Raw genomic sequence first — 23674 nt, 5'->3', positions numbered from 1 at the left:
CCAGCCGCTCCGCGGCATGTGTGATCTTCCCGGACCGGGGCATGAACCCGTGTCCCCTGCAATCGGCAGGCGGACTCCCAACCACTGCGCCACCAGGGAAGCCCCTTCCTTCCATATTTTAATTAACGCAAGGTTAAATGACACCTTCAGACTGTATCGTTAACAGTTTTATCCAGCACTCTTAGTTCATACTAGACTTCAGTCTTGCCCAGGGTACCTCATTTCTCACAAAGGAAGAACATAATCAAACTGGGTGCATGCTCGTGTCTTGGCTTTCACTCTATATAGACCACTCTCTCAATTATCCAGGTCTTTTTTAAAGAATTACCTCAACTCTTCGCTTTGTGAATACCCACCCTCAACTCCCTTTTCAGAAGTTCTGCCTTGATCATTAGACTTCACTAAGCCTATTTCTCTAGAGTTTTTGCATAGCCCGAAGTGTCTGTACCTTAATTCTATGTGGAGACATTTTTAACTGATACTGTGTTTTACCTGAAAGTCTAGACATGATATTTAATCCTTCTTTATTTCTGAATGAGTTTAGCAGATCTGGAGGCAAAACTTCTCACTAAAAGCCCTGAGAAGGGGGGCTATTATAAATGATACATTAAAAAAAAACCCCAAAAAACACCTGTCTTCCAGTTGTATATAACTAATATATAAAAATATGATTTATGTCAATATTTGTATGTTTGCTTAAACTTATTTGTATCATCAGTTGTAGAAACTTTTGTGTATGTCGTTTCCAACTTATGGAGTAAATGTTTACTTAGTTTTTATTAATTACTTAAACCAAAAAAAAAAGGTGTTTAAGGCTGGATTTTGTTTTAACATGATTCCTAGTGTTTTCCCTAGGTTTCGATATTATTTTTATTATCCTTATTTTCTAAATGTATTTTAATTGTAGTTTTGGTCTCCTCTTTGACTTCTGAGCTGTTTTAAGAGAGTTTAAAAAGTTTCCAATTGTTTGTGTGGATTTTCTCCTTGATTTTTGTTATTCATTTCTAATTTTATTATATTTCGTTGGTTTTGTATACTTTCTACATTTTGGAATTTGAGGTTTCTTGACGTATTCATCAGCTTTGGAAAATTCTCAGCTATTATATATTCAACTACTGCTTTTGTATCATTCTTTGTTTCTTCTAACTAAATGTTCATTAGACTGTTTCACTGTGTTTGTTACCATTTACCCTCTCTTTTAAATTTTTTTAATACTTTTGTTCCACTGTCCTTTGTTCTAAACAGATCATTCTAGATAGATCTTACAGTTTTCTTATCCCCTTTTAACCATGTAATCGCTTGTTAAACATAACAATTGAGTCCATTTATTATGTTTTAAAACTTCTGGGCTTCCCTGGTGGCGCAGTGGTTGAGAGTCCGCCTGCCGATGCAGGGGACACGGGTTTGTGCCCTGGTCCGGGCAGATTCCACATGCCACGGAACGGCTGGGCCCGTGAGCCATGGCCGCTGGGCCTGTGCGTCTGGAGCCTGTGCTCCGCAACGGGAGAGGCCACAACACTGAGAGGCCTGCGTACCGCAAAAAAAAAAAAAAAAAAAAGTTCTTTATTCAAGTTTGCAACTTTTTGTAGTTCTTAGTTCCCTCCTGAAAACTTTAATGCTCTGATTTTATTACCTTTAACATGGTAAATACAGTTGGTTTAAAATTTTTGTTTGATTTTTGCAGTATCTGGAGTTGTTTCATTTCAGTTGTTTCTGCTCATTCTTGCTCATGTCATCCTGTCTCCTCATGTAACTGATTATGTATGCTTGTGTGCTGGACAATTTATTTGTAGAAATAGATTGATGTTTTTCTCCTAAAAGATAGTTTTTCTTTGATTTTTTTTTTTTTTTTTTTTTTTACTGGTACCTAGGGGCACTAGTATTTTAGGAGCACCTCAGTTCAGTTTCATGTCTCTATTTTCTGTTCCAAGCATGTAACTCAAAGCTGTGCAGCACTCCTTGCAGAGATTGATTTCTGGTTCATTTTTCCTGTTGATGTCCGCAACTTAGGGGTTCCTGCCATCTTGAGTTCCCATTCCCTGGATGGTTGTAGACTTCTAGGACTATCGATGAGTCTGTTGAAAGTCACAGTGCGTGCTCTTGGTTGCCTTTTCCTGAGCAGCCGACACCCCCATGGGAAATGCAGCCCTGAATATTAGGCTTACCTTCCTTTAGTAATTCTTTACAACCTTGTTAGTTTTTTGATGCTTTTAGGACATTTTTACTTTCAAAAATATTTTACTCAGTTTTCTTGTCTTCAGTGGGAGGGTTGTTTCAAATTACCTAGTCTGCTGTTAGAGAAGTAGATGTTCTCTGGAGTTTTCTCTGCATTCTTTTTGTTTTTTGAATGGATTAGTTATCCATTTTATACATATTAGGGTATACATGTCAATCCCAATCTCCAATTCATCCCCCCCGTCCCCCCTTGGTGTCCATAGGTTTGTTCTCTACATCTGTGTCTCAATTTCCTCCCTGCAGACTGGTTCATCTGTACCATTTTTCTAGGTTTGACATATATGGGTTAACATACGATACTTATTTTTCTCTTTCTGACTTACTTTACTCTGTATGACAGTCTCTGGATCCATCCATGTCTCTACAAATGACCCAATTTCGTTCCTTTTTATGGGTGAGTAATATTCTATTGTATATATGTACCACATCTTCTTTATCCATTTGTCTGTTGATGGGCATTTAGGTTGCTTCCATGACCTGGCTATTGTAAATAGTGCTGCAAAGAACATTGGGGTGCATGTGTCTTTTTGAATTATGGTTTTCTCTGGGTATATGCCCAGTAGTGGGATTGCTGAGTCATATGGTAGTTCTAGTTTTAGTTTTTTAAGGACCCTCTATACTGTTCTCCATAGTGGCTGTATCAATTTACATTCTCACCAATAGTGCAAGAGGGTTCCCTTTCCTCCACACCCTCTCCAGCATTTGTAGTTTGTAGATTTTCTGATGATGCCCATTCTAACTGGTGTGAGGTGATACCTCATTGTAGTTTTGATTTGCGTTTCTGTAATGATTAGTGATGCTGAGCAGCTTTTCATGTGCTTCTTGGCCGTCTGTATGTCTTCTTTGGAGAAATGTCTATTTAGGTCTTCTGCCCATTTTTGGATTGGGTTATTTGTTTTTTAATATTGAGCTGCATGAGCTGTTTATATATTTTGGAGATTAATCCTTTGTCTGTCGATTCGTTTGCAAATATTTTCTCCCATTCTGAGGGTTGTCTTTTCAACTTTTTTTTTTTTTTTTTTGTGGTATGCGGGCCGCTCACTGTTGTGGCCTCTCCCGCTGCAGAGCACAGGCTCTGGATGCGCAGGCTCAGCGGCCATGTCTCACGGACCCAGCCACTCCGCGGCATGTGGGATCCTCCTGGACCGGGGCACGAACCCGTGTCCCCTGCATCGGCAGGTGGACTCTCAACCACTGCGCCGCCAGGGAAGCCCTGTCTTTTCATCTTGTTTGTAGTTTCCTTTACTTTGCAAAAGCTTTTAAGTTTCAGTAGGTCCCATTTGTTTATTTTTGTTTTTATTTCCATTACTCTAGGAGGTGGATCAAAAAAGATCTTGCTGTGATTTATGTCAAAGAGCGTTCTTCCTATGTTTTCCTCTAAGAGTTTTATAGTGTCCGGTCTTACATTTAGGTCTCTAATCCATTTTGAGTTTATTTTTGGGTATGGTGTTAGGGAGTGTTCTAATTTCATTCCTTTACATGTAGCTGTCCAGTTTTCCCAGCACCACTTATTGAAGAGACTGTCTTTTCTCCATTGTATATACTTACCTCCTTTGTCATAGATTAGTACCATAGGTACTATGGTACTAATGTCATAGATTAGTACCATAGGTACGTGGGTTTATCTCTGGGCTTTCTATCCTGTTCCATTGATCTGTATCACTGTTTTAGTGCCAGTACCATATTGTCTTGATTACTGTAGCTTTGTAGTATAGTCCGAAGTCAGGCAGTCTGATTCCTCCAGCTCCGTTTTTTCCCCTCAAGACTGCTTTGGCTATTCGGGGTCTTTTGTGTCTCCACACAAATTTTAAGATTTTTTTGTTCTAGTTCTGTAAAAAATGCCATTGGTAATTTGATAGGGATTACACTGAATCTGTAGATTGCTTTGGGTAGTATAATCATTTTCACAATATTGATTCTTCCAATCCAAGAAAACAGTATATCTCTTGATCTGTTGGTGTCATCTTTAATTTCTTTCATCAGTGTCTTATAGTTTTCTGCCTCTGGGTCTTTTGTCTCCTTCTGTAGGTTTATTCCTAGGTGTTTTATTCTTTTTGTTGCAATGGTAAATGGGAGTGTTTCCTTGATTTCTCTTCCAGATTTTTCATCATTAGTGTATAGGAATGCAAGAGATTTCTGTGCATTAATTTTGTATCCTGCCACTTTACCAAATTCATTGATTAGCTCTATTAGTTTTCTGGTAGCATCTTTAGGATTCTCTATGTATAGTATCATGTCATCTGAAAATAGTGACAGTTTTACTTCTTCTTTTCCTAATTGTATTTCTTTTATTTCTTTTTCTTCTCTGATTGCCGTGGCTAGGACTTCCAAAACTATGTTGAATAATAGTGGTGAGAGTGGACATCTTTGTCTTTTTCCTGATCTTAGATGAAATGCTTTCAGTTTTTCACCATTGAGAATGATGTTTGCTGTGGTTTGTTGTATATGGCCTTTATTATGTTGAGGTAGGTTCCCTCTATGCCCCCTTTCTGGAGAGTTTTTATCATAAATGGGTGTTGAATTTTGTCAAAAGCTTTTTGTGCATCTACTGAGATGATCATATGGTTTTTATTCTTCAGTCTGTTAATATGGGTTATCACATTGATTGATTTGCATATATTGAAGAAACCTTGCATCCCTGAGATAAATCCCACTTTATCATGGTGTATGAGCCTCTTAATGTGTTGTTGGATTCTGTTTGCTAGTATTTTGTTGAGAATTTTTGCATCTATGTTCATCAGTGATATTGGTTTGTAATTTTCTTTTTTTGGAGTATCTTTGTCTGGTTTTGGTATCAGGGTGATGGTGGCCTCATAGAATGAGTTTGGGAGTGTTCCTTCCTCTGCAATTTTTTGGAAGAGTTTGAGAAGGATGGGTATTAGCTCGTCTCTAAATGTTTGATAGAATTCACCTGTGAAGCCATCTGGTCCTGGACTTCTGCTTTTTTGAAGATTTTTAATCACAGTTTCAATTTCATTATTTGTGATTGGTCTGTTCATATTTTCTATTTCTTCCTGGTTCAGTCTTGGAAGGTTTTACCTTTCTAAGAATTTGTCCATTTCTTCCAGGTTGTCCATTTTATTGATATAGAGTTGCTTGTAGTAGTCTCTTAGGATGCTTTGTATTTCTGTAGTGTCTGTTGTAACTTCTCCATTTTCATTTCTAATTATATTGATTTGAATCCTCTCCCTCTTTTTCTTGATGAGTCTGGCTAATGGTTTATTAATTTTGTTTATCTTCTCAAGGAACCAGATTTTAGTTTTATTGATCTTTGCTATCGTTTTCTTTGTTTCTATTTCGTTTATTTCTGCTCTGATCTTTATGATTTCTTTCCTTCTACCATGGGTTTTGTTTGTTCTTCTTTCTCTAGTTCCTTTAGGTGTAAGTTTAGATTGTTTATTTGAGAGTTTTTTTGTTTCTTGATGTAGGCTTGTATTGCTGTAAACTTCCCTCTTAGAACTGCTTTTGCTGCATCCCATAGGTTTTGGATCGTCATGTTTTCATTGTCATTTGTCTCTAGGTATTTTTCAATTTCCTCTTTGATTTCTTTTTTTTTTTTGCAGTACGCAGGCCTCTCACCGTTGTGGCCTCTCCCGTTGCGGAGCACAGGCTCCGGATGCACAGGCTCACCAGCCATGGCTCATGGGCCCAGCCACTCCGCGGCACGTGGGATCTTCCTGGACCGGGGCACGAACCCGTGTCCTCTGCATTGGCAGGAGGACTCTCAACCATTGCGCCACCAGGGAAGCCCCTCTTTGATTTCTTCAGTGATCTCTTGGTTATTTTGTAACGTATTGTTTAGCCTCCATGTGTTTGTATTTTTTACGTTTTTTCCCCTGTAATTGATTTCTAATCTCATAGCGTTGTGGTCAGAAAAGATGCTTGATATGATTTCAGTTTTCTTAAATTTACTGAGGCTTGATTTGTGACCCAAGATGTGGTCTGTCCTGGAGAATGTTCTGTGCGCACTTGAGAAGAAAGTGTAATCTGCTGTTTTTGGATGGAATGTCCTATAAATATTAATTAAATCTATCTGGTCTGTTGTGTCATTTAAAGCTTCTGTTTCCATAGTAATTTTCTGTTTGGATGATCTGTCCATTGGTGTAAGTGAGGTGTTAAAGTCCCCCACTATTATTGTGTTATTGTTGATTGCCTTTTTTATAGCTGTTAGCAGTTGCCTTATGTATTGAGATGCTGCTATGTTGGGAGCATATATATTTATAATTGTTATATCTTCTTCTTGGATTGATCCCTTGATGATTATGTAGTATCCTTTCTTGTCTCTTGTAACGTTCTGTATTTTAAAGTCTATTTTATCTGATATGAGTATTGCTACTCCAGCTTTCTTTTGATTTCCATTTGCATGGAATATCTTTTTCCATCCCCTCACTTTCAGTCTGTATGTGTCCCTAGGTCTGAAGTGGGTTGCTTGTAGATAGCATATATATGGGTCTTGTTCTTGTATCCATTCAGTGAGCCTGTGTCTTTTGGTTGGAGCGTTTAATCCATTCACATTTACGGTAATTATTGATATGTATGTTTCTATTACCATTTTCTTAAATGTTTTGGGTTTGTTTTAGTAGGTCCTTTTCTTCTCTTGTGTTTCCCACTTAGAAAAGTTCCTTTAGCATTTGTTCTAGAGCTGGTTTGGTGGTGCTGAATTCTTTTGCTTTTCTGTAAAGCTTTTGATTTCTCCATCACATCTGAATGAGATCCTTTCTGGATAGAGTATCTTGGTTGTAGGTACTTCCCTTTCATCACTTTAAATATGTCATGCCACTCCCTTCTGGCTTGTATTTTCTGCTGAGAAATCAGCTGTTAACCTTATGGGAGTTCCCTTGTATATTATTTGTTGTTTTTCCCTTTCTGCTTTCAGTAATTTTTCTTTTTCTTTAATTTTTGCCAGTTTGATTACTATGGGTCTTGGCATGTTTCTCCTTGGGTGTGTCCTGTATGGGACTCTCTGTGCTTCCTGGACTTGGGTGGCTATTTCCTTTCCCATGTTAGGGAAGTTTTCAACTATAATCTCTTCAAATATTTTCTCAAGTCCTTTTTTTTCTCTCTTCTCCTTCTGGGACCCGTATAATGCGAATGTTGCTACGTTTAATGTTGTCCCAGAAGTCTCTTAGGCTGTCTTCAATTCTTTTTTCTTTATTCTGTTCCACAGCCATGAATTCCACAATTCTGTCTTCCAGGTCACTTATCCGTTCTTCTGCCTCAGTTATTCTGCTATTGATTCCTTCTAGTGTATTTTTCATTTCAGTTATTATATTGTTCATCTCTGTTTGTTATTTAATTCTTCTAGGTCTTTGTTAAACATTTCTTGCATCTTCTCGATCTTTGCCTCTATTCTTTTTCCGAGGTCCCGGATCATCTTCACTATCATTCTGAATTCTTTTTCTGGAAGGTTGCCTATCTTCACTTCATTTAGTTGTTTTTCTGGGGTTTTATCTTGTTCCTTCATCTGGTACATAGCCCTCTGCCTTTTCATCTTGTCTGTCGTTCTTTGAATGTGGTTTTTCTTCCACAGGCTGCAGGATTCTTTTCTCTGCATTCTAATATGTGCTAGTTTATGTAAATTTTGGGCAACACTTGAATAGAATGTATAGTCTGTTTTGTTTCCTTGGGTCGTGTATGAAAGTTGATATCCCTTTATTAGAGTCTACCAGCCAGGATATTGTTATTAAAAGTAAAATAACTCGGGGCTTCCCTGGTGGCACAGTGGTTAAGAATCTGCCAGCCAGTGCAGGGGACACAGGTTCAAGCCCTTGTCTGGGAAGATCCCGCGTGACGTAGAGCAACTAAACCCGTGCGTTGCAACTACTGAGCCTGCGCTCTAGAGCCCGCAAGGCACAACTACTGAGCCTGCAAGCCACAACTACTGAAGCCCACATGCCTAGAGCCCCTGCTGTGCAACAGAGGAAGCCACTGCAGTGAGAAGCCCGCACATCACAACGAAGTGTAGCCCCCACTCGGTTCAACTAGAGAAGGCCTGCACACAGCAACCAAGACCCAACACAGCCAAAAATAAAAAAATTAAAAATTAAAAAAAAAAGTAAAATAATTCAAATTCGAAGAAAGAATGAAATCTATGGGTCATGTACTGTCATGTTCAGAGATCAGATGGGTTTGAGTTGGCTTAAGTCAGCCTCACTATTGTCACAAAATTCCTGGTTCATTGTATCTCTCTGCCTCTTTTTTAGTCAGCTGCATCCTATGGCTGGCTCCCCTTGATGGAAGATGGTTGCCTGCAGACTTGGGTACCACATGATTTCTTGTCCATATCCCTGGAGAGGGAGCGTGACTCTGTATCAGCTAAACAGAATTGGAGGACCAGTTTTTATCATATGTCAATTGCTGATCCAGTCTGTTTCAAAAGTAAACCAATCTCTGGTATCCAAGTACCATAGTCATAGTTCACACCTAGAGTTAGGAATAGGAGCGGCATGATGGCTTCAGTGGCAGAGAGGCATGAAGTGGTGCCGAGGGGGCACTGTGCAGGTCATGGTTATAGATTCTGTTTGGGGGTCCTCCACTTGCTTCTTAACGTTTTATCTGCTTCCTTTGTTAAGGGCTGGGGCAGCTTATATTTTCTTCTGCTTTGATTGAGCTGCATTGATCTGTAGAATCCATCCTTCATTTCAAAAATGTTTTTTTCCATAGAATCTTTGAATATTTTTTTCCATTCAGTCTATTTTCCTTGTTAAGTAGTAGTAATTATGCATATTTGTTGTATGTGTTATTCTTTTTCTTTGACTAATCTTCTTTCATCATCTTCACTGTTTTAGATTCTTCTGTTTTCTCCAGTGCATCCACCACATCCCAACGTTGTCTTCAGAGTTACTGTTGCTTCATGTGATCCTCTTGTTTTCAGTTCTGCAGTTATTTTGATTTCTTCAGTTTCTTTGCTCCAGCTCACACTCAACGTAGTAGTGATTAGTGGTAGTTGAGGTTCTGGAGCCACACTGCCTGTGTTTGAATTCAAACTCCTCTGCTTATTGTGTTTTTGAGCAAAGTTCCTTGACCTCTTATCTTGCCTCCTCATCTGTAAAATGGAGATGATGATAGTAGCTGTGTTTTGGGGCTACCCCGCCATGGGTCCCTTGCACCTGACACATCTTGTGTATGCCAGCAATGGAAGGCCTTGGCCACTCCTTACCTGGGCCTTTTCTCAGGGTTGTGTTTGCAGTGAGCAACCTTGAAGAATGAGGTCGTGTCTCCCTCTGGGACAAAGAGCAGGTTGTTTAATGCTTTTACTATAAAAGCAGTGGTTTCCCACACTCTTTGTTCCTTGTAATACAGTTCACTGAGAGTGCAGGAGTCCATTTGGGCCCATGGTTTTGCCCCCGTGACACTTGGGGGCCCGAAGGGAACTGACAACAGTATCCTCATGCTTCTGCTGCTTGCTGTGCAGTGAGTAATACAGTCCTTTTGTCTTTGATCCAGGAGTCTTGTGTCTTCTGCCAGCATCCATGAAACAGTAACAGACTAACTTATTAGCTTGTGTAAAGTCCTAGGCCAGGCAGCCGTCTTCATAAGGTTGTTGTGAAGTTTAAATGAGTTAATGCGTTTAACCACCTACAACATTGCCTAGGACATAGTAAGCACTTACTAAATGTTAGCCATGAAGATGTCTCTTTAAATATCCTCATATTATTTGCATTGGATTTTTAGGCCTAAATAAAGATAAGGCTCAGAAGAAGATTAACATTGCTATAAATATCCATTATTACATGGTGAAGAGGTATATTGTAATTTGTTGGGTTTATTTAGTTTCTTTTATTAGTTGTGAAAAATGAGTATCCATTAAAAACACATTTTTAAGAAGTCATATAGAAAAACTAAAGGAAATACTTTTAACTAAATAAAATATCCAGAGAGCAGTTGAATTTTGACAATTAGTATCCTAATTAATGTCGCTGTGGTTTTGAGGTCTTGATAAGTATCGGAGTCTTTTTCTTAATTCTTTTGTGCTTACATTAAAAAATCATATTAAAAGTATAATAGTAATGTATATTTGTGAAAATTTATGAAACTATGGGTAAGTATAAAGAGAATAAGTTAGCTGTAGAAGTGTTAGCTTCTAGGGACCCACTGTTTGACATTTTTTTGTATTTATTTATAGTTGCTTACATTTTAATGTCTTTACATGCCCTCTGAAAGTGGTGACTATCCTGATAGTAATGAGTGTCAAGTAGTTTAATGAATAAAGATAGAATAAGTAAAATATTCGCTATTTATCATGTGCTAATTCTTTAGCTTTAGAGCACAGTCTGGATGTAGTAGATACATTAGACTCAGTGAGCCCCACACCACTGGAAAACGTAACTGTTGGGATGCAGACTTTTTTTTGAGCACCACTGTTCAAAAGAAGGAAAGGACATGATTACACAATTTCTTAGATATACGTTCTTTTGTAGTCTTAGTACTATCAAGGAAGCAAGGAAAGTATTGCCAGTTCTGGGGAGGTAAAGGAAGTTAGGAGAGAGAAAAATAATTTTTATTCTACTTAGTAGTTGACTAAATCATAGAAGCATGCGTATGGTTTGGATAACTAGTAGAAAAATGAATGTTCGTGTTGACTAACGTAATTACCAAATATTAGCCCATTTAAAAATTTATATTTTTCTGTGCTTTTTCTAATTTATGTGTTTGTGTATAATAAGATTTATCTGCTTGCTTTGTATTACACAATGTTTAATTAATCAGTTAATTAAACAATTACTGAACATCATCCAGGTTGTGTGATAGGCTCTGGTTTGTAAAACAGATAAAGTACCTGCTTTCATAGAGTATATAGTCTAGTGGGGTGCTGTCTAGTGGTACACTTTTTCCTGTCACTGACCCCTATGGCAGACCCTTTTCCAAATAATGTTTTAAAACTAATAAAATAAAATTGCAAAGATAAATAGTTATATTGAAATATTACCAAAATAGAAAAAAGCCAAATTTGTAATTTCATAATGTGTTCTTTATTTATTCTTAAATCATAAAATCTAATTTATAATTATGGTAATTTTGAAGTAGTGATGAGGGTAAGTGATATTTTGGGGATATCTGCAAGCATTGAATGTGATAAATTATCTGCTTTCTATTGGTGACAGAGACATGAGTATGGCTGTACAACTCTGCTTGTGCGTATATTCATGATGAAATGGGTTTATTTTAAAATTTTAAATCTCAGAGGTCAGTATAAATAAAGATGTAATTTCTCCCTCCAGCATGCTAGAACCCCTGATTAAATACAATCTAAAAATTAAAAGATAGGATGCTTTGCTTTTAATTTATTTTATTTTTTAAAATTGAAGTATAGTTGATTTACAGTGTTGTGTTAGTTTCTGGTGTACAGCAAAGTGATTCAGATATATATATATATATATATATATATATCTTTTTCATATTCTTTTCCTTTATGGTTTATTAAAGGATATTGAATATAGTTCCCTGTGCTATACAATAGAACCTTGTTGTTTATCCATCCTATGTATAATAGCTTGCATCTGCTAATCCCAAACTCCTAATCTGTCCCCCCTGCTGAACCATAAGTCTGTTCTCTATGTCTGTGAATCTGTTTCAGTTTCATAGATAAGTTCATTTGTGTCATATTTTAGATTCCACATATAAGTGATATCATATGTTATTTGTCTTTCTCTTTCTGACTTACTTCGCTTAATATGATAATCTCTAGGTATATCTGTGTAGCTGTAAATGACATTATTTCATTCTTTTTTATGGCCGAGTAATATTCCATTGTATGTATATACCACATCTTCTTCATCCAATCATTATTTAGTTTGTTTCCCTGTCTTGGCTGTTGTAAATAGTGCTGCTGTGAACATAGGGGTGCATGTCTTTTCAAATTATAGTTTTGGCTGGATATATGCCCAGGAGTGGAATTGCTAGATCATATGGTAACTCAAGTTTTTTGAGGAACCTCCATACTATTTTCCATAGTGACTGCACCAATTTACATTCCTACCAACAATGTTCCCTTTTCTCCACACCCTCTTCAGCATTTGTTATTTGTAGACTTTCTGATGATGGCCGTTCTGACTGCCGTGAGGTGGTACCTCATTGTAGTTTTGATTTGCATTTCTCTAATAACTGGCGATGTTGAGTAAAAAGATAGCGTGCATTGAAGGGATGCACTGTGTATTGGTAAGGAGGCCATAATTGGACTCTAGAATATTTTTGACATCTTATAGTCTATTACGCTGTCATGTTGGTGAGTTTGCTGAATATATTTGTAGGATACATACAGCTCTTTCAAAGAATTATTTAACCTTTGGGGGGAAATTTCATATTGACCAAGATCAAAATATTTTATTTCCATGAACTTTGCTGTGAAGTAAATGTTCTTACTACTTTATAATTTTATTCAGTAGTGCTTAAGAAGTAAAGAGAAAAACTCTATATTTTCAACTTTCATCTCATTCTTCATATTCAACAAATGATTCCTCAGTAACATGGTCCTAGTAAAATATTAACATTTCGGTTTAACATGAATTTATTCATAAAACTTATGAGCTATGATCAGATCAGATATTGTACCAGGCAGTGTGTAGTAGTGGAAAGCACACCTTTGGGCTTCGGAGTTACACAAATCTGATTGTGTATCCCAGCTTTGCTTCCTGTTAGCTATGTGACCTCAAGCTTGTTTAACTTTCAGACTTAGTTTCCTTATCTTTTTTTAAAAATAAATTTATCTATCTATCTATCTATCTATGGCTGTGTTGGGTCTTTGTTGCTGCGCGGGCTTTCTCTAGTTGCAGTGAGCGGGGCTACTCTTCGTTGTGGTGCACGGCCTTCTCATTGCGGTGGCTTCTTTTGTTGCGGACACGGGCTCTAGGCTTGCAGGCTTCCATAGTTGTGGCACGTGGGCTCAGTAGTTGTGGCCCGCAGTCTCTAGAGCGCAGGCTCAGTAGTTGTGGCACTTGGGCTTAGTTGTTCCGCGGCACGTGGGATCTTCCTGGACCAGGGAACGAACCCATGTCCCCCTGCATTGGCAGGCAGATTCTTAACCACTGCACCACCAGGGAAGTCCAGATATTCCTCTGTTTTTTTTTTCTTTGTTGATTTTTACAACTTATTGGTTTTTTAAACTTCTTTTTTTTCTTACATCTTTATTGGAGTATAATTGCTTTACAATATTGTGTTAGTTTCTGCCGTATAACAAAGTGAATCAGCTATACATATAGATATATCCCCATATCCCCTCCTTCTTGCGTCTCCCTCCCACCCTCCCTATCCCACCCCTCTAGGTGGTCACAAAGCATCGAGTTGATCTCCCTGTGCTATGCGGCTGCTTCCCACTAGCTATCTGTTTTACATTTAGTAGTGCAGATATGTCAGTGCCACTCTCTCACTTCATCCCAGCTTACCCTTCCCCCTCCCCGTGTCCTCAAGTCCATTCTCTACATCTGCGTCTTTATTCCTGTCCTGCCCCTAGGTTCTTCAGAACCAATTTGTTTTTAATTCCATATATATGTGTTAGCATATGGTATTTGTTTTTCTCTTTCTGACTTACTTCAGTCTGTATGACAGACTCTAGGTCCATCCACCTCACTATGAATAACTCAATTTCGTTTCTTTTTATGGCTGAGTAATATTCCATTGTATATATGTGCCACATATTCTTTATCCATTTGGAATATAATTGCTTTACAGTGTTGTGTTAGTTTCAGAGATTACTCTTTTTTAAAAGAGAAGAATTAAGTGAGAGAACTATTAGGCACACTTACACTTGTCCTTTTAGTTTCAGCTGGGCTTCTGATACTTTTCTGAAGCCTTTCTAAATTATATTTTCCACCTCTTCCCTTAACTCCCATGATACCTTGTACCTCCATCATGTCAGTGATTGTGTCCTGTTGCCATCATTTGCTATTTCCTGAATAGATCCATTAAGCATAGGGATCCTGACTCTTTTTTTTCCCTATTAAAGAGTTGTTTTCTCATATGTACCCTGATAAACACAATAAAATAGACTGTATTTTTGTGCTACCATTGGACTAGAATGTGTGGTACATAGTAGTTACCCAAAATTTTGTTTGGTAAAAAAATCATTCTAAAGCAATGATTTATTGAATCCCTAGCAAACAGCCAGGAGGTGCTAAATAAATGTTCTGTTTATTCCTGTTACTTCCCACAATACAGTTTAATAATGTGTGATCTGGTGGGTGATATCCAACTAGATGGAAAGTAAATACATAGTTATAGTATGTGAGTGTAGGTAATCAGAGTAGCAGCTACATACCTACACTTACTGTATACTTAGGGCGTTAGGCTAAGTGCCCAATGTATTCTCTTTTTTGATCCTCAGAGACAGTTTTATAGTAGCTGGCATTAGCTATCTGTTAAATGATTAGCAAACTGAAATTGAGATGAGGTTAATTAAGCAAGTTGTGAAGGTCACATTGCTAGCAAATGACTGAGATATGATGCAAATTCTGGACCATTTGACTGCAAGCCTTTGATTTTAACTAAAGCAGCAAAACAGCCTTTGCTATTAATTTTAAACTTTTTTGTGTCATAGAACCAACTATTTAGGATTAATCCTAAGTAAGGGTAAGAGTCATGGGAGGTGGAATGGCATTGTGTAAGGGCACGGTTAGAGCTGATTTACAGTTGTGTCCCATTTACCTATGTATCTACAAAGGTTTGCCTAGAGTGCACACGCTATCCAAGTTCTCTTAGGTTCTTTAGTGTAGTTACCACCCACATGTGACACCTGGTGGTTTGAGTTTACACACAAGTAGGTGCTTTGAATAAAACCACCCCACTCTGATCATCCCCAGGGTTGGAGAGGACTCCATCTTTCTGGTTTTAGAGCATTTTGAGACCAACTGGCTTTGTCAGTATTTTAGGTCAGGTTCAAAATAAGGAGAAAGGTACACTGGAGATTTTGTATCAAAGAAAAATATAACCCTTAAATTTTTAATTTTTTTTAAAATTTATTTTTGGCTGTGCTTCACGTCTTGTGGGATCTTATTTCCCTGACCAGGGATTGAACCTGGGTCCTCAGCAGTGAAAGCTCGGAGTCCTAACCACTGGACCACCAGGAAATTCTCAACACTTAAATTTTCTTTTTAAAAAGTATGTGCTTGTTCTTATTTGCGCATTTCTGGACTGTAGTCATTTGGACAAATAGAATCCCATGAAAGGCAAAAACTGCAAAGTGGCACAGGTTGAAAGGCCAGCTTTCTTGCATTAGGCACAAGTACAGGATGGTGTTTGAGGCATTTTTATTAGTTAACTGCAGGTAGCCAAGTACTTGCATCAGAACCGTTCCCTCAGTTGTCTCTGGGTTCACAGTCATTTCATCCAGAGCATCTCTGGATGACATCTCTTGTTGGATATTTGGGTTTCATTTCAGCCAGAGTAGTCTGTTTCACATTCTGCTGCCAAACTCTGACAGTCTTTCGAAGACTTGGGCTAAGAGAGGAGAGGGACGTAAACACTAGTTTAATTGTCCTGCCTTGACTTTGACAGATAGTGAGACCTAACATTTCTACTAAATGAAGAGTGACAGCCAAAAGAAATAGGTTGTATTATTACATGTAGTTTCACATATTTAGGGATGCCTTTTTCTATTTCTATTTTGTGGCTGGAACTGTTCCCTAGGAAGCAGTTATAGGACTTTTCCTTGTTCCTTAAAAAACAAATGATTAAAACAACAAAATCCAAACCAAAAATAAGACCAAAACACACCAATCCTTATTGGATCTTTGGCAGATCCAGGTTAGAATCATGGGCAGAGCCAGTAGGAAAAATAGCTAGAGGAGAATATTCCTTTTTTTTTTTTTTTTTTTAAGAAAAGAGAACTCTTAAAGCCTGCTTTACTACTGTCCTCCTTGTGGATCAGGCCTGTTCCTGGTCCCATTTCTTAAAAAAGAAAAAAAATCCCTTTGTCTGAATCTGTTTTTTTTCCCCTCTGAAATTTCAAAAGTTGTGTACCTGAAGACCTACCAACCCACCAATAACATTCATATTTAACCTTACTGTTTCTTTCTAGGTCTAATTTGAGAGAGAGAGAGAGAGAGACAGGCAGAGAGATTGTCCTCTTACTTACTTCCCCTTAGTTATAAACAATAAAGAAAACCCAAAGAATGTTTAAAGTGTTATGTGTTTTATTTTTCAGGGGGAGAAAAACAACAATACCTGAGATTGTGCCTCAATTTGCTAGAAGAAAAATTCTGATTAGAGGCCATAGTGGTGGTTAGCAACATATTAAGAGAGAACGGACAGGCCATACCTATTGGAGGGACCCTGATTTTGGGGGGGGGGGGGGGATGCAGGCTAAATGGTGCTGGTTCTTAGGACAAACGTGTTCCCAGGGATGTGGTGACATGACCCTCATCCACCTGCCTCATTGTAAGCTTCTGAGGCCCTCTTCTTATTCCTCTTTTACAGTTCTCATTTCTTCTCTTGACTCTTACCCTTTCTTGTTACCTAGTAGTAGAAATGGTACAAAAAGGGCATACCCCACATGTGCTCTGGACATCTCTGGGTAGAAATGAAATGGTTCTTTAAAGGTGTTTTTATATATGGTCATTCTATAGTACTTTGAATATTATAGGCAGAGAGAATCTCTCAAGCCATACTGTATTCCTTTCTGTCTTTGGTTGTAAAAGTGCTAGAGGGCAGGCAACGCAGAATAATTCCTGGCTCTCTCCAGATGCTTTCCCTAGAGCTCTGGAGGCAGCTGGTCTGCTTTTCAAGTTATTGCAGGTCACAGCACTACCATATATTTTGATACAGCATAAATGGTGTCAGTTGATTTCCAAACACTGCTATCACTGTTCTCTCACCTACTCACCAGCCCGCCTATTTTAAGTTTTTGTTACGGCAGTGCTCCACACCTAATGCTGGTTTCTGTGTTAGAGCATGGGTTAAACTGATGTAACAGAGATGTCCAAATACAGCAGTGGTTTAAATAAAACATTCATTTTTCTTCCGTGTAATATTTCTGAGAGTGAGCGGTCCAGGCTGATGGGGTGACTTTGCTCCCTGTGGTGTTTTTTTTTTTTTTTTTTTTTTTTTTTTGCGGTACGCGGGCCTCTCACTGCTGTGGCCTCTCCCGTTGCGGAGGCTCCGGATGCGCAGGCTTAGCAGCCATGGCTCACAGGCCCAGCCGCTCTGCGGCACATGGGATCTTCCCGGACCAGGGCACAAACCCGTGTCCCCTGCATCGGCAGGCAGACTCTCAACCACTGCGCCACCAGGGAAGCCCTGCAGATCTTTTTATAATCCTTGTTTGATACAAATGTATTTTGTATTTGTAGATTTGATTCTATACCAATTTTGTGGCTAGAAGTAGGCAGGAGAGACACCGTGATTAATAGGCCCCACAAGCACTTAATTTATGGTCAACTTTTCTACTTCAGTTTTAAAAAGAAACATTTTATTTTATTTTATTTTAACATCTTTATTGGAGTATAATTGCTTTACAATGGTGTGTTAGTTTCTGCTTTATAACAGTGAGTCAATTATACATATACATATATCCCCACATCTCTTCCCTCTTGCATCAAAAATATGGAACACTTCACGAATTTGCGTGTCATCCTTGCGCAGGGGCCATGCTAATCTTCTCTGTATTGTTCCAATTTTAGTATATGTGCTGCCGAAGTGAGCACAAAAGAAACATTTTAAATAGGAAAACCAAAACCCTATGTTTGATGCCTCATTGCATCATTAATTTTAAGATTTGACAGGATTTACAATTGTTTATAATTATTTCTAACTAAAAAATTAATAGTTCTCAAAATTATTCATTTGTCAGAATAGTTCCCTAAAATTCATTTTGAATCTAGAAGACTTTGACAGGGAAGTCATGCTAATCTGAGAGGTAAGAAATCAGATTTGATGTGAAAGTGAGTGTTCAAGCTGCTAGATGTGCCTCGTATGCAGTTGAAGTATGGTCTGGAGCTCAGGACAGGAGGTAGGGTTAGGGATGTTGACTTAAAAATCAGTAAGTCAGGGACTTCCCTGGTGGTGCCATGGTTAAGAATCCGCCTCCCAATGCAGAGGACACGGGTTTGATCCTTGGTCAGGGAACTAGATCCCACATGCATGCCGCAACTAAGACTTCACATGCTGCAACTAAGGAACCTGCCTGCCGCAACTAAGACCCGGCACAACCAAAAATAAATAAATTAAAAAAAAATCAGTAAGTTGGGCCTCCCTGGTGGCACAGTGGTTAAGAATCTGCCTGCCAGTGCAGGGGACACTGGCTCGAGCCCTGGTCCAGGAAGATCCCACATGTCACGGAGCAGCTAAGCCTGCGAGCCACAGCTACTGAAGCCCGTGTGCCTAGAGCCCGTGCTCCACAACAAGAGAAGCCACCGTGGTGAGAAGTCCCCGCACCACAACGAAGAGTAGCCCCCGCTTACCACAACTAGAGAAAGCCTGCGTGCAGCAACGAAGACCCAACACAGCCAAAAATAAATAAATAAATAAATTTATTAAGAAAACACACACACACAAAAGACGAGCACGTAAAGGACACGTAGAGAGCTGTACTCACGTTCAGAGGTCTCAGATCAGCTGAAGAGGCAGACACTAGACCGTTCAATTAATCTTTGTTAACAAACTCGTGAAGTATAGGTAGCTTTCTGATTTTATGGGGAGTGAATTGAAGCTGAGAGAGATGACGTCTACATAAAGTTGCCTAGTTTGTAGTTGGTGGAACTTGTCCTCATGACTCCAAAGCCCATAGTAATCCCTGATATCTCCCTGTGTTTAAGAGGTGAAAAGCATTTCACTAAAGAGGGAGTGAGTACTCCTTGGTGCCAGATGAATTTCTGGAGTGTTTGAAGGCTTGTGAGTAGCCCGGGATTATTTATTAGTTCTTTTGCCACCAGTGAGGTGGCGAGAACAGTGCTGTGGTTGGAGGATGGATGCCTTGTAGGAAGGGTCTGAGGTGGAGGGCAGCCACTCCAGAGTCCCATTGCATGAAATTTGGTGGTGAAAGGAAGAAAAGACAGGAGGAGCTTAAACGACTATAAGCTTTTCTTGTTGGTTGGTTGGTTGGTTTGTTTGGGGATAGTGGTGCAGAAAAGTATGTGTAAATTTCCAGTTAGAAAGGAAAGATGGAGCCAGGAGCGTGGGGTTGCATCAGGAGCGCTAGTGCAGGGATCATGCCTGTTAATGTCTAACAATACAGTGTGAGAGACAGGGTGGTGGATATGTTGTTTTATTTAAAGAGAGGAATGATATTAGGGGTAATGGTGTTTGGAAACCCTCTCAACAGTTAGGTTGCCTCCTAAGAAAGTATGTGTGAGGTGTTCGGGGTTGGAGTCTTGAGGATAACTGAAAAAGGCACTGGAGTCAAAGGCACTGTGTTCTTTTCAGTCATTTAACTTTTAGAATGGCTGATAGAGGCCGTAATGCTTGTTTTAAATGAATGATAATTTCAATTTATAACTTACCAAGAAACTTTTTTATGAGTCACATTTGTTGTGTAGAGGAACTGCTATAATCCTGAAAATAAGGTTCTTAACAGTTATTATTAAGATTTGCGTCAATTGTAATTTGGAAAAGTATGCCCTGTTTTACATTATTTTGATTATCATTTTATAATATAGAATAAATATAAACAGTACCATTAATTATATATATATAAGCTTTTCCTACGTTAGTTAAGTATTGTCATTTGTTGCTTCATTATTTTTCCTTTACGATGTATGCTTTATAGATAAATTCACTAAAGATTGGTATAATGCAGAATGACTTTTTGTATTCTCTTGTTTACTGTTAAGCAGAAATCAAAGAACAATCAGCAGAAGAAGATGCTGAAGCAGAAGTGGACAGCAGCAAGCAGCCAGGCCCAGCCTTTCAGCGTTCTGTGTCTGAGGAATCTGCAGCCTCCCTGGTCTCTGTTGGTATAGAAGCCAAAATCAGGTTAGAGAATGAATGCAATTGGATTGGAGATTAGTGACGGGCAAAAGAGCAGCGAGTTGACTGTAGAGGGAGTTCAGAGAGTGCAGGCTTAGGACAGAAAGCTGGGTGGACTTTTAGAGCTGATAGCTCTGTGCGTGGCTGGAGTGAAGCACGTCCGTGGGCTTAGGTGGCTGTAGAACTGTGTTACTCTGCTCTCCTCAGACCAGGACAGAATATTTCCAGGATGCGATCGATCCCTAGAAGAAGAAAAAAGTCTAAACTTTTAGCATAAGAACTGATTTTTTATTTACTTGTAAACTTAAGTTTATACTCTTGTTCTTTACCCTCTCTTCATTCTTTAAAAAAAGAAATACAGGATGTGGTAACTTCTCTGTGTATCATTCAGCTTAAGTCTTGTAATTTTTTAGATCTTAACTTGGAAGCCATGAATAAAACTGGAACCATCCATCAGCTGAATATTCCCATCTTCTTGAAGTGTTTCCTTTCTTTTGCTTTTGTCACATCTGCCTCCTCATTTTGTCTTTTGCTGGCTTCTGTGCAGACTCCCCACCTTTATCACGTTGGAGTCCTCAGGTCGAAGTCCTCGGCGTGTTTACTTTTATTATTCAGTCCGATAGTTAGGTACTATCTGTGTGCTAATGAAACCCCACATTTATATTTTGACGGCTGAGCTTTCTCTGAACTCTAGACTTTGCTCTCGATCTGTCTGCTTGATATCTCCATTTGTCTAGTACACTAGACACTGCACCCATAACATGTCCACAACCACTGTTGATTCTGACCCCAGGCCTGTCCTAAATCTTCTCCCCAGGATTTCTTCATTTCAATAAATAATACCAATATTCACCCAGTTGCTTAGGCCAAAACCTTTTGAGTTAGTCCGTGATTTCTCTCTTTTCTCGTACCTCACATTCTAAATTTTGTAGCCCACCTTTAGAAGATATCCCAAACCAGTGCTCACTCTCTTAACTTGCCTACCATCTTACTCCAAGGCCTCTTATCCTTAGGGGGCTGTCGTTGCCTTTTAAGGGGTCTCTCCACTTCTTCTCTGCTTTCCCCAGTCCACATTGTTCTTAGCACAGTTGCAGAAATGATCATTCTAAAATGTAAATCAAGTTTCTCCCAAACTCTCTTTTGGCTGTCTCTTATATTTAAATTAAATATATAAATTATATTAAAAATTTCAGGGACTTCCCTGGTGGTACAGTGGTTAAGACTCTGCGCTCCCAGTGCAGGGGGCCCGGGTTTGATCCCTGGTCCTGGAACTAGATCCCACATGCATGCTGCAACTAAGAGTTCACATGCCACAACTAAGGAGCTGGTGAGCTGCAACTAAGGAGCCTGCCTGCCACAACTAAGAAGCATACATTCTTCAATTATGGAGCCCGCCTGCCGCAACTAAGACTGGATGCAACCAAGAAAAAAACAACAAAAAAAATTCAAATTCCCACTATGTTCTACATCTTCGGGAAGGTTTTCAAAATAAAAGAGTAGGATGAAAAATAAATAAAACGTAGCCCCCACCACGTTTACCCTCTATTTCTGCTTTATTTTCCTTTGTTGCACTTTTTATTTCTCCACAGTTCGTTTATCTCCCTTACTGTCATGTGAGCCCTGTGAAGGCAATACTTTTTCCCTTTTTTCCTGCTTTTTATTGCATTCATAATTTTTTCCTATTGATTATACATTATATTTTGTTTTGTTTTTGAGATGGTTTTCCTTAAGGCTCATGTTTCTGTACCCTGTTGAATTTAATTTTGAAAGAATTTCAAACTTAGAGTTCGGATTGATTTCTCAGTCTTAGCAATATGAATAACGATTTATCATATTTTCATATCTCTTTGTATCTATCATCTATCATTTCATTTTCTAGTTATTTAAATATATACTTCCTATTTTGTCTTGGCCCCCTAACATTTTTCATATTTTGAAAAATTCAGGTTTTTATATATATATATATATATATATATATATATATAGTAAAATTACTGTGAAATTCACCCGTGTAGTGAGTTTTGACAGTTGTATACTGTCATATAACCACTACAACAACAAGATAAAGAACAGTTCCATCATACTAAAAAAATTACTTGATGCCCTTTTGCTGTCATTCCTGATCCCATCTTCTGCCCTAGGCAGTCACTTACCTGTTTTCTGATTCTGGCCTTTTTAACTTAGCATATTTAATGCATTTGACACTCATTTATGTCATCGCATATATCAGTAGCTGTTTCCTTTTTATTGCTGAGTAGGATTCTCTTTTATGGAAGTGCCTATCACATTTTTTTTTTTTTTTTTTGCGGTGTGTGGGCCTCTCACTGTTGTGGCCTCTCCCGTTGGGGAGCACAGGCTCCCAACGTGCAGACTCAGCGGCCATGGCTCACGGGCCCAGCCGCTCTGCGGCATGTGGGATCTTCCTGGACCGGGGCATGAACCCGTGTCCCTGGCAGCGGCAGGCGGACTCTCAACCACTGCGCCACCAGGGAAGCCCCATTTTTTTTAAAAAAATAAATAAATTTATTTATTTATTTATGGCTGCATTGGGTCTTCATTGCTGCGCGCGGGCTTTCTCTGGTTGTGGAGAGTGGGGGCTTCTCTTCGTTGCGGTGCATGGACTTCTCATTGTGGTGGCTTCTCTTGTTGTGGAGCAGGGGCTCTAGGCACGCAGGCTTCAGTAGTTGTGTCACATGGGCTCCGTAGTTGTGGCTCGCGGGCTCTAGAGCGCAAGCTCAGTAGTTGTGGTGCACGGGCTTAGTTGCTCCACAACATGTGGATCTTCCTGGACCAGGGCTCGAACCCATGTTCCCTACATTGGCAGGGGGATTCTTAACCACTGCACCACCAGAGAAGCCCTCTACCACATTTAATTTATCATTTTCCAATTAAGGGATATTTGGATAGTTTCCAGTTTGGGGCAGTTATGAATAAAATTGGTATAAATATCCACTTGCAGATTGTGGTGTGAATGTAGGGTTTTTATTTCACTTAGGTAAAAATATCTAAGAGAGAGGTAATTTTTCAAGGAAAATGCCAACGTATTTTCCAGTGTGACTGTACTATTTTGCATTGCCACTAATGATATAGAGTGGCTTGGCAGGATGTTTCTTATTGTTCTGATTCAACTTTATTCTTAGGTGAGCGCTGTGTCCCTAGGTCTCGGGGGTCCCGTCATTGTCTCAGCTAGTGGAGACCCGTCATGGTCTGGGTCTACGCAGTCTTGCTCCTCCTCCAGGGGGGAGGTTCATCCCATCCCCCATTCATTCCTCCATCTGCGGCTGGTCTTGACCATTGCAGGGCAGAGACTTTTGCTCTCCTTTTACCAGTCTGAGGCTTTTCTTTCTCAGGGAAGATGAAGAAGAAAGATCTTTGTGTCTTTCCCATGTCTCTGCTGTTGTCCTGCCCAGGCTTTTACCATGACTGGTACATTCTCAGGACTCCTCTCCATGCCCGAGTGGTGGGCACGAGCACCGGGGGAGGTGCATGGAGAGAAGCTCGTGAGTGGGTTAGAATTCCCCTGTGTTTGCGGGTCCTGGGTGTT

General features: G+C 39.2%; 1 protein-coding gene and 1 non-coding gene across 9 annotated transcripts in view; one reads left to right on the top strand and one right to left on the bottom strand.

Moving 5' to 3' along the window:
• KMT2C (lysine methyltransferase 2C) overlaps positions 1-23674 on the top strand; it is a 294243-nt gene that overhangs the window by 86600 nt on the left and 183969 nt on the right. For 4 of the 8 annotated variants that reach the window (XM_033863531.2, XM_019930304.3, XM_033863534.2 and 1 more), the window contains one exon: positions 19995-20136. In XM_033863531.2, the coding sequence (XP_033719422.1) occupies positions 19995-20136 (142 nt within the window). The remainder of the gene's footprint in view (positions 1-19994; positions 20137-23674) is intronic. The other 4 variants (XM_033863536.2, XM_033863533.2, XM_033863535.2 and 1 more) reach the window with 1 other exon arrangement.
• Positions 17764-17870, bottom strand: LOC117313671 (U6 spliceosomal RNA). Its single transcript, XR_004528256.1, has one exon. It is a non-coding gene; the product is annotated as a U6 spliceosomal RNA (small nuclear RNA).

This window comes from Tursiops truncatus, chromosome 9, assembly GCF_011762595.2.
Source record: "Tursiops truncatus isolate mTurTru1 chromosome 9, mTurTru1.mat.Y, whole genome shotgun sequence".
Taxonomy (NCBI): Eukaryota; Metazoa; Chordata; class Mammalia; order Artiodactyla; family Delphinidae; genus Tursiops; species Tursiops truncatus.
The sequence above is the reverse complement of the archived record's forward strand: the minus strand, read 5'-3'. Positions and strand labels throughout refer to the sequence as shown.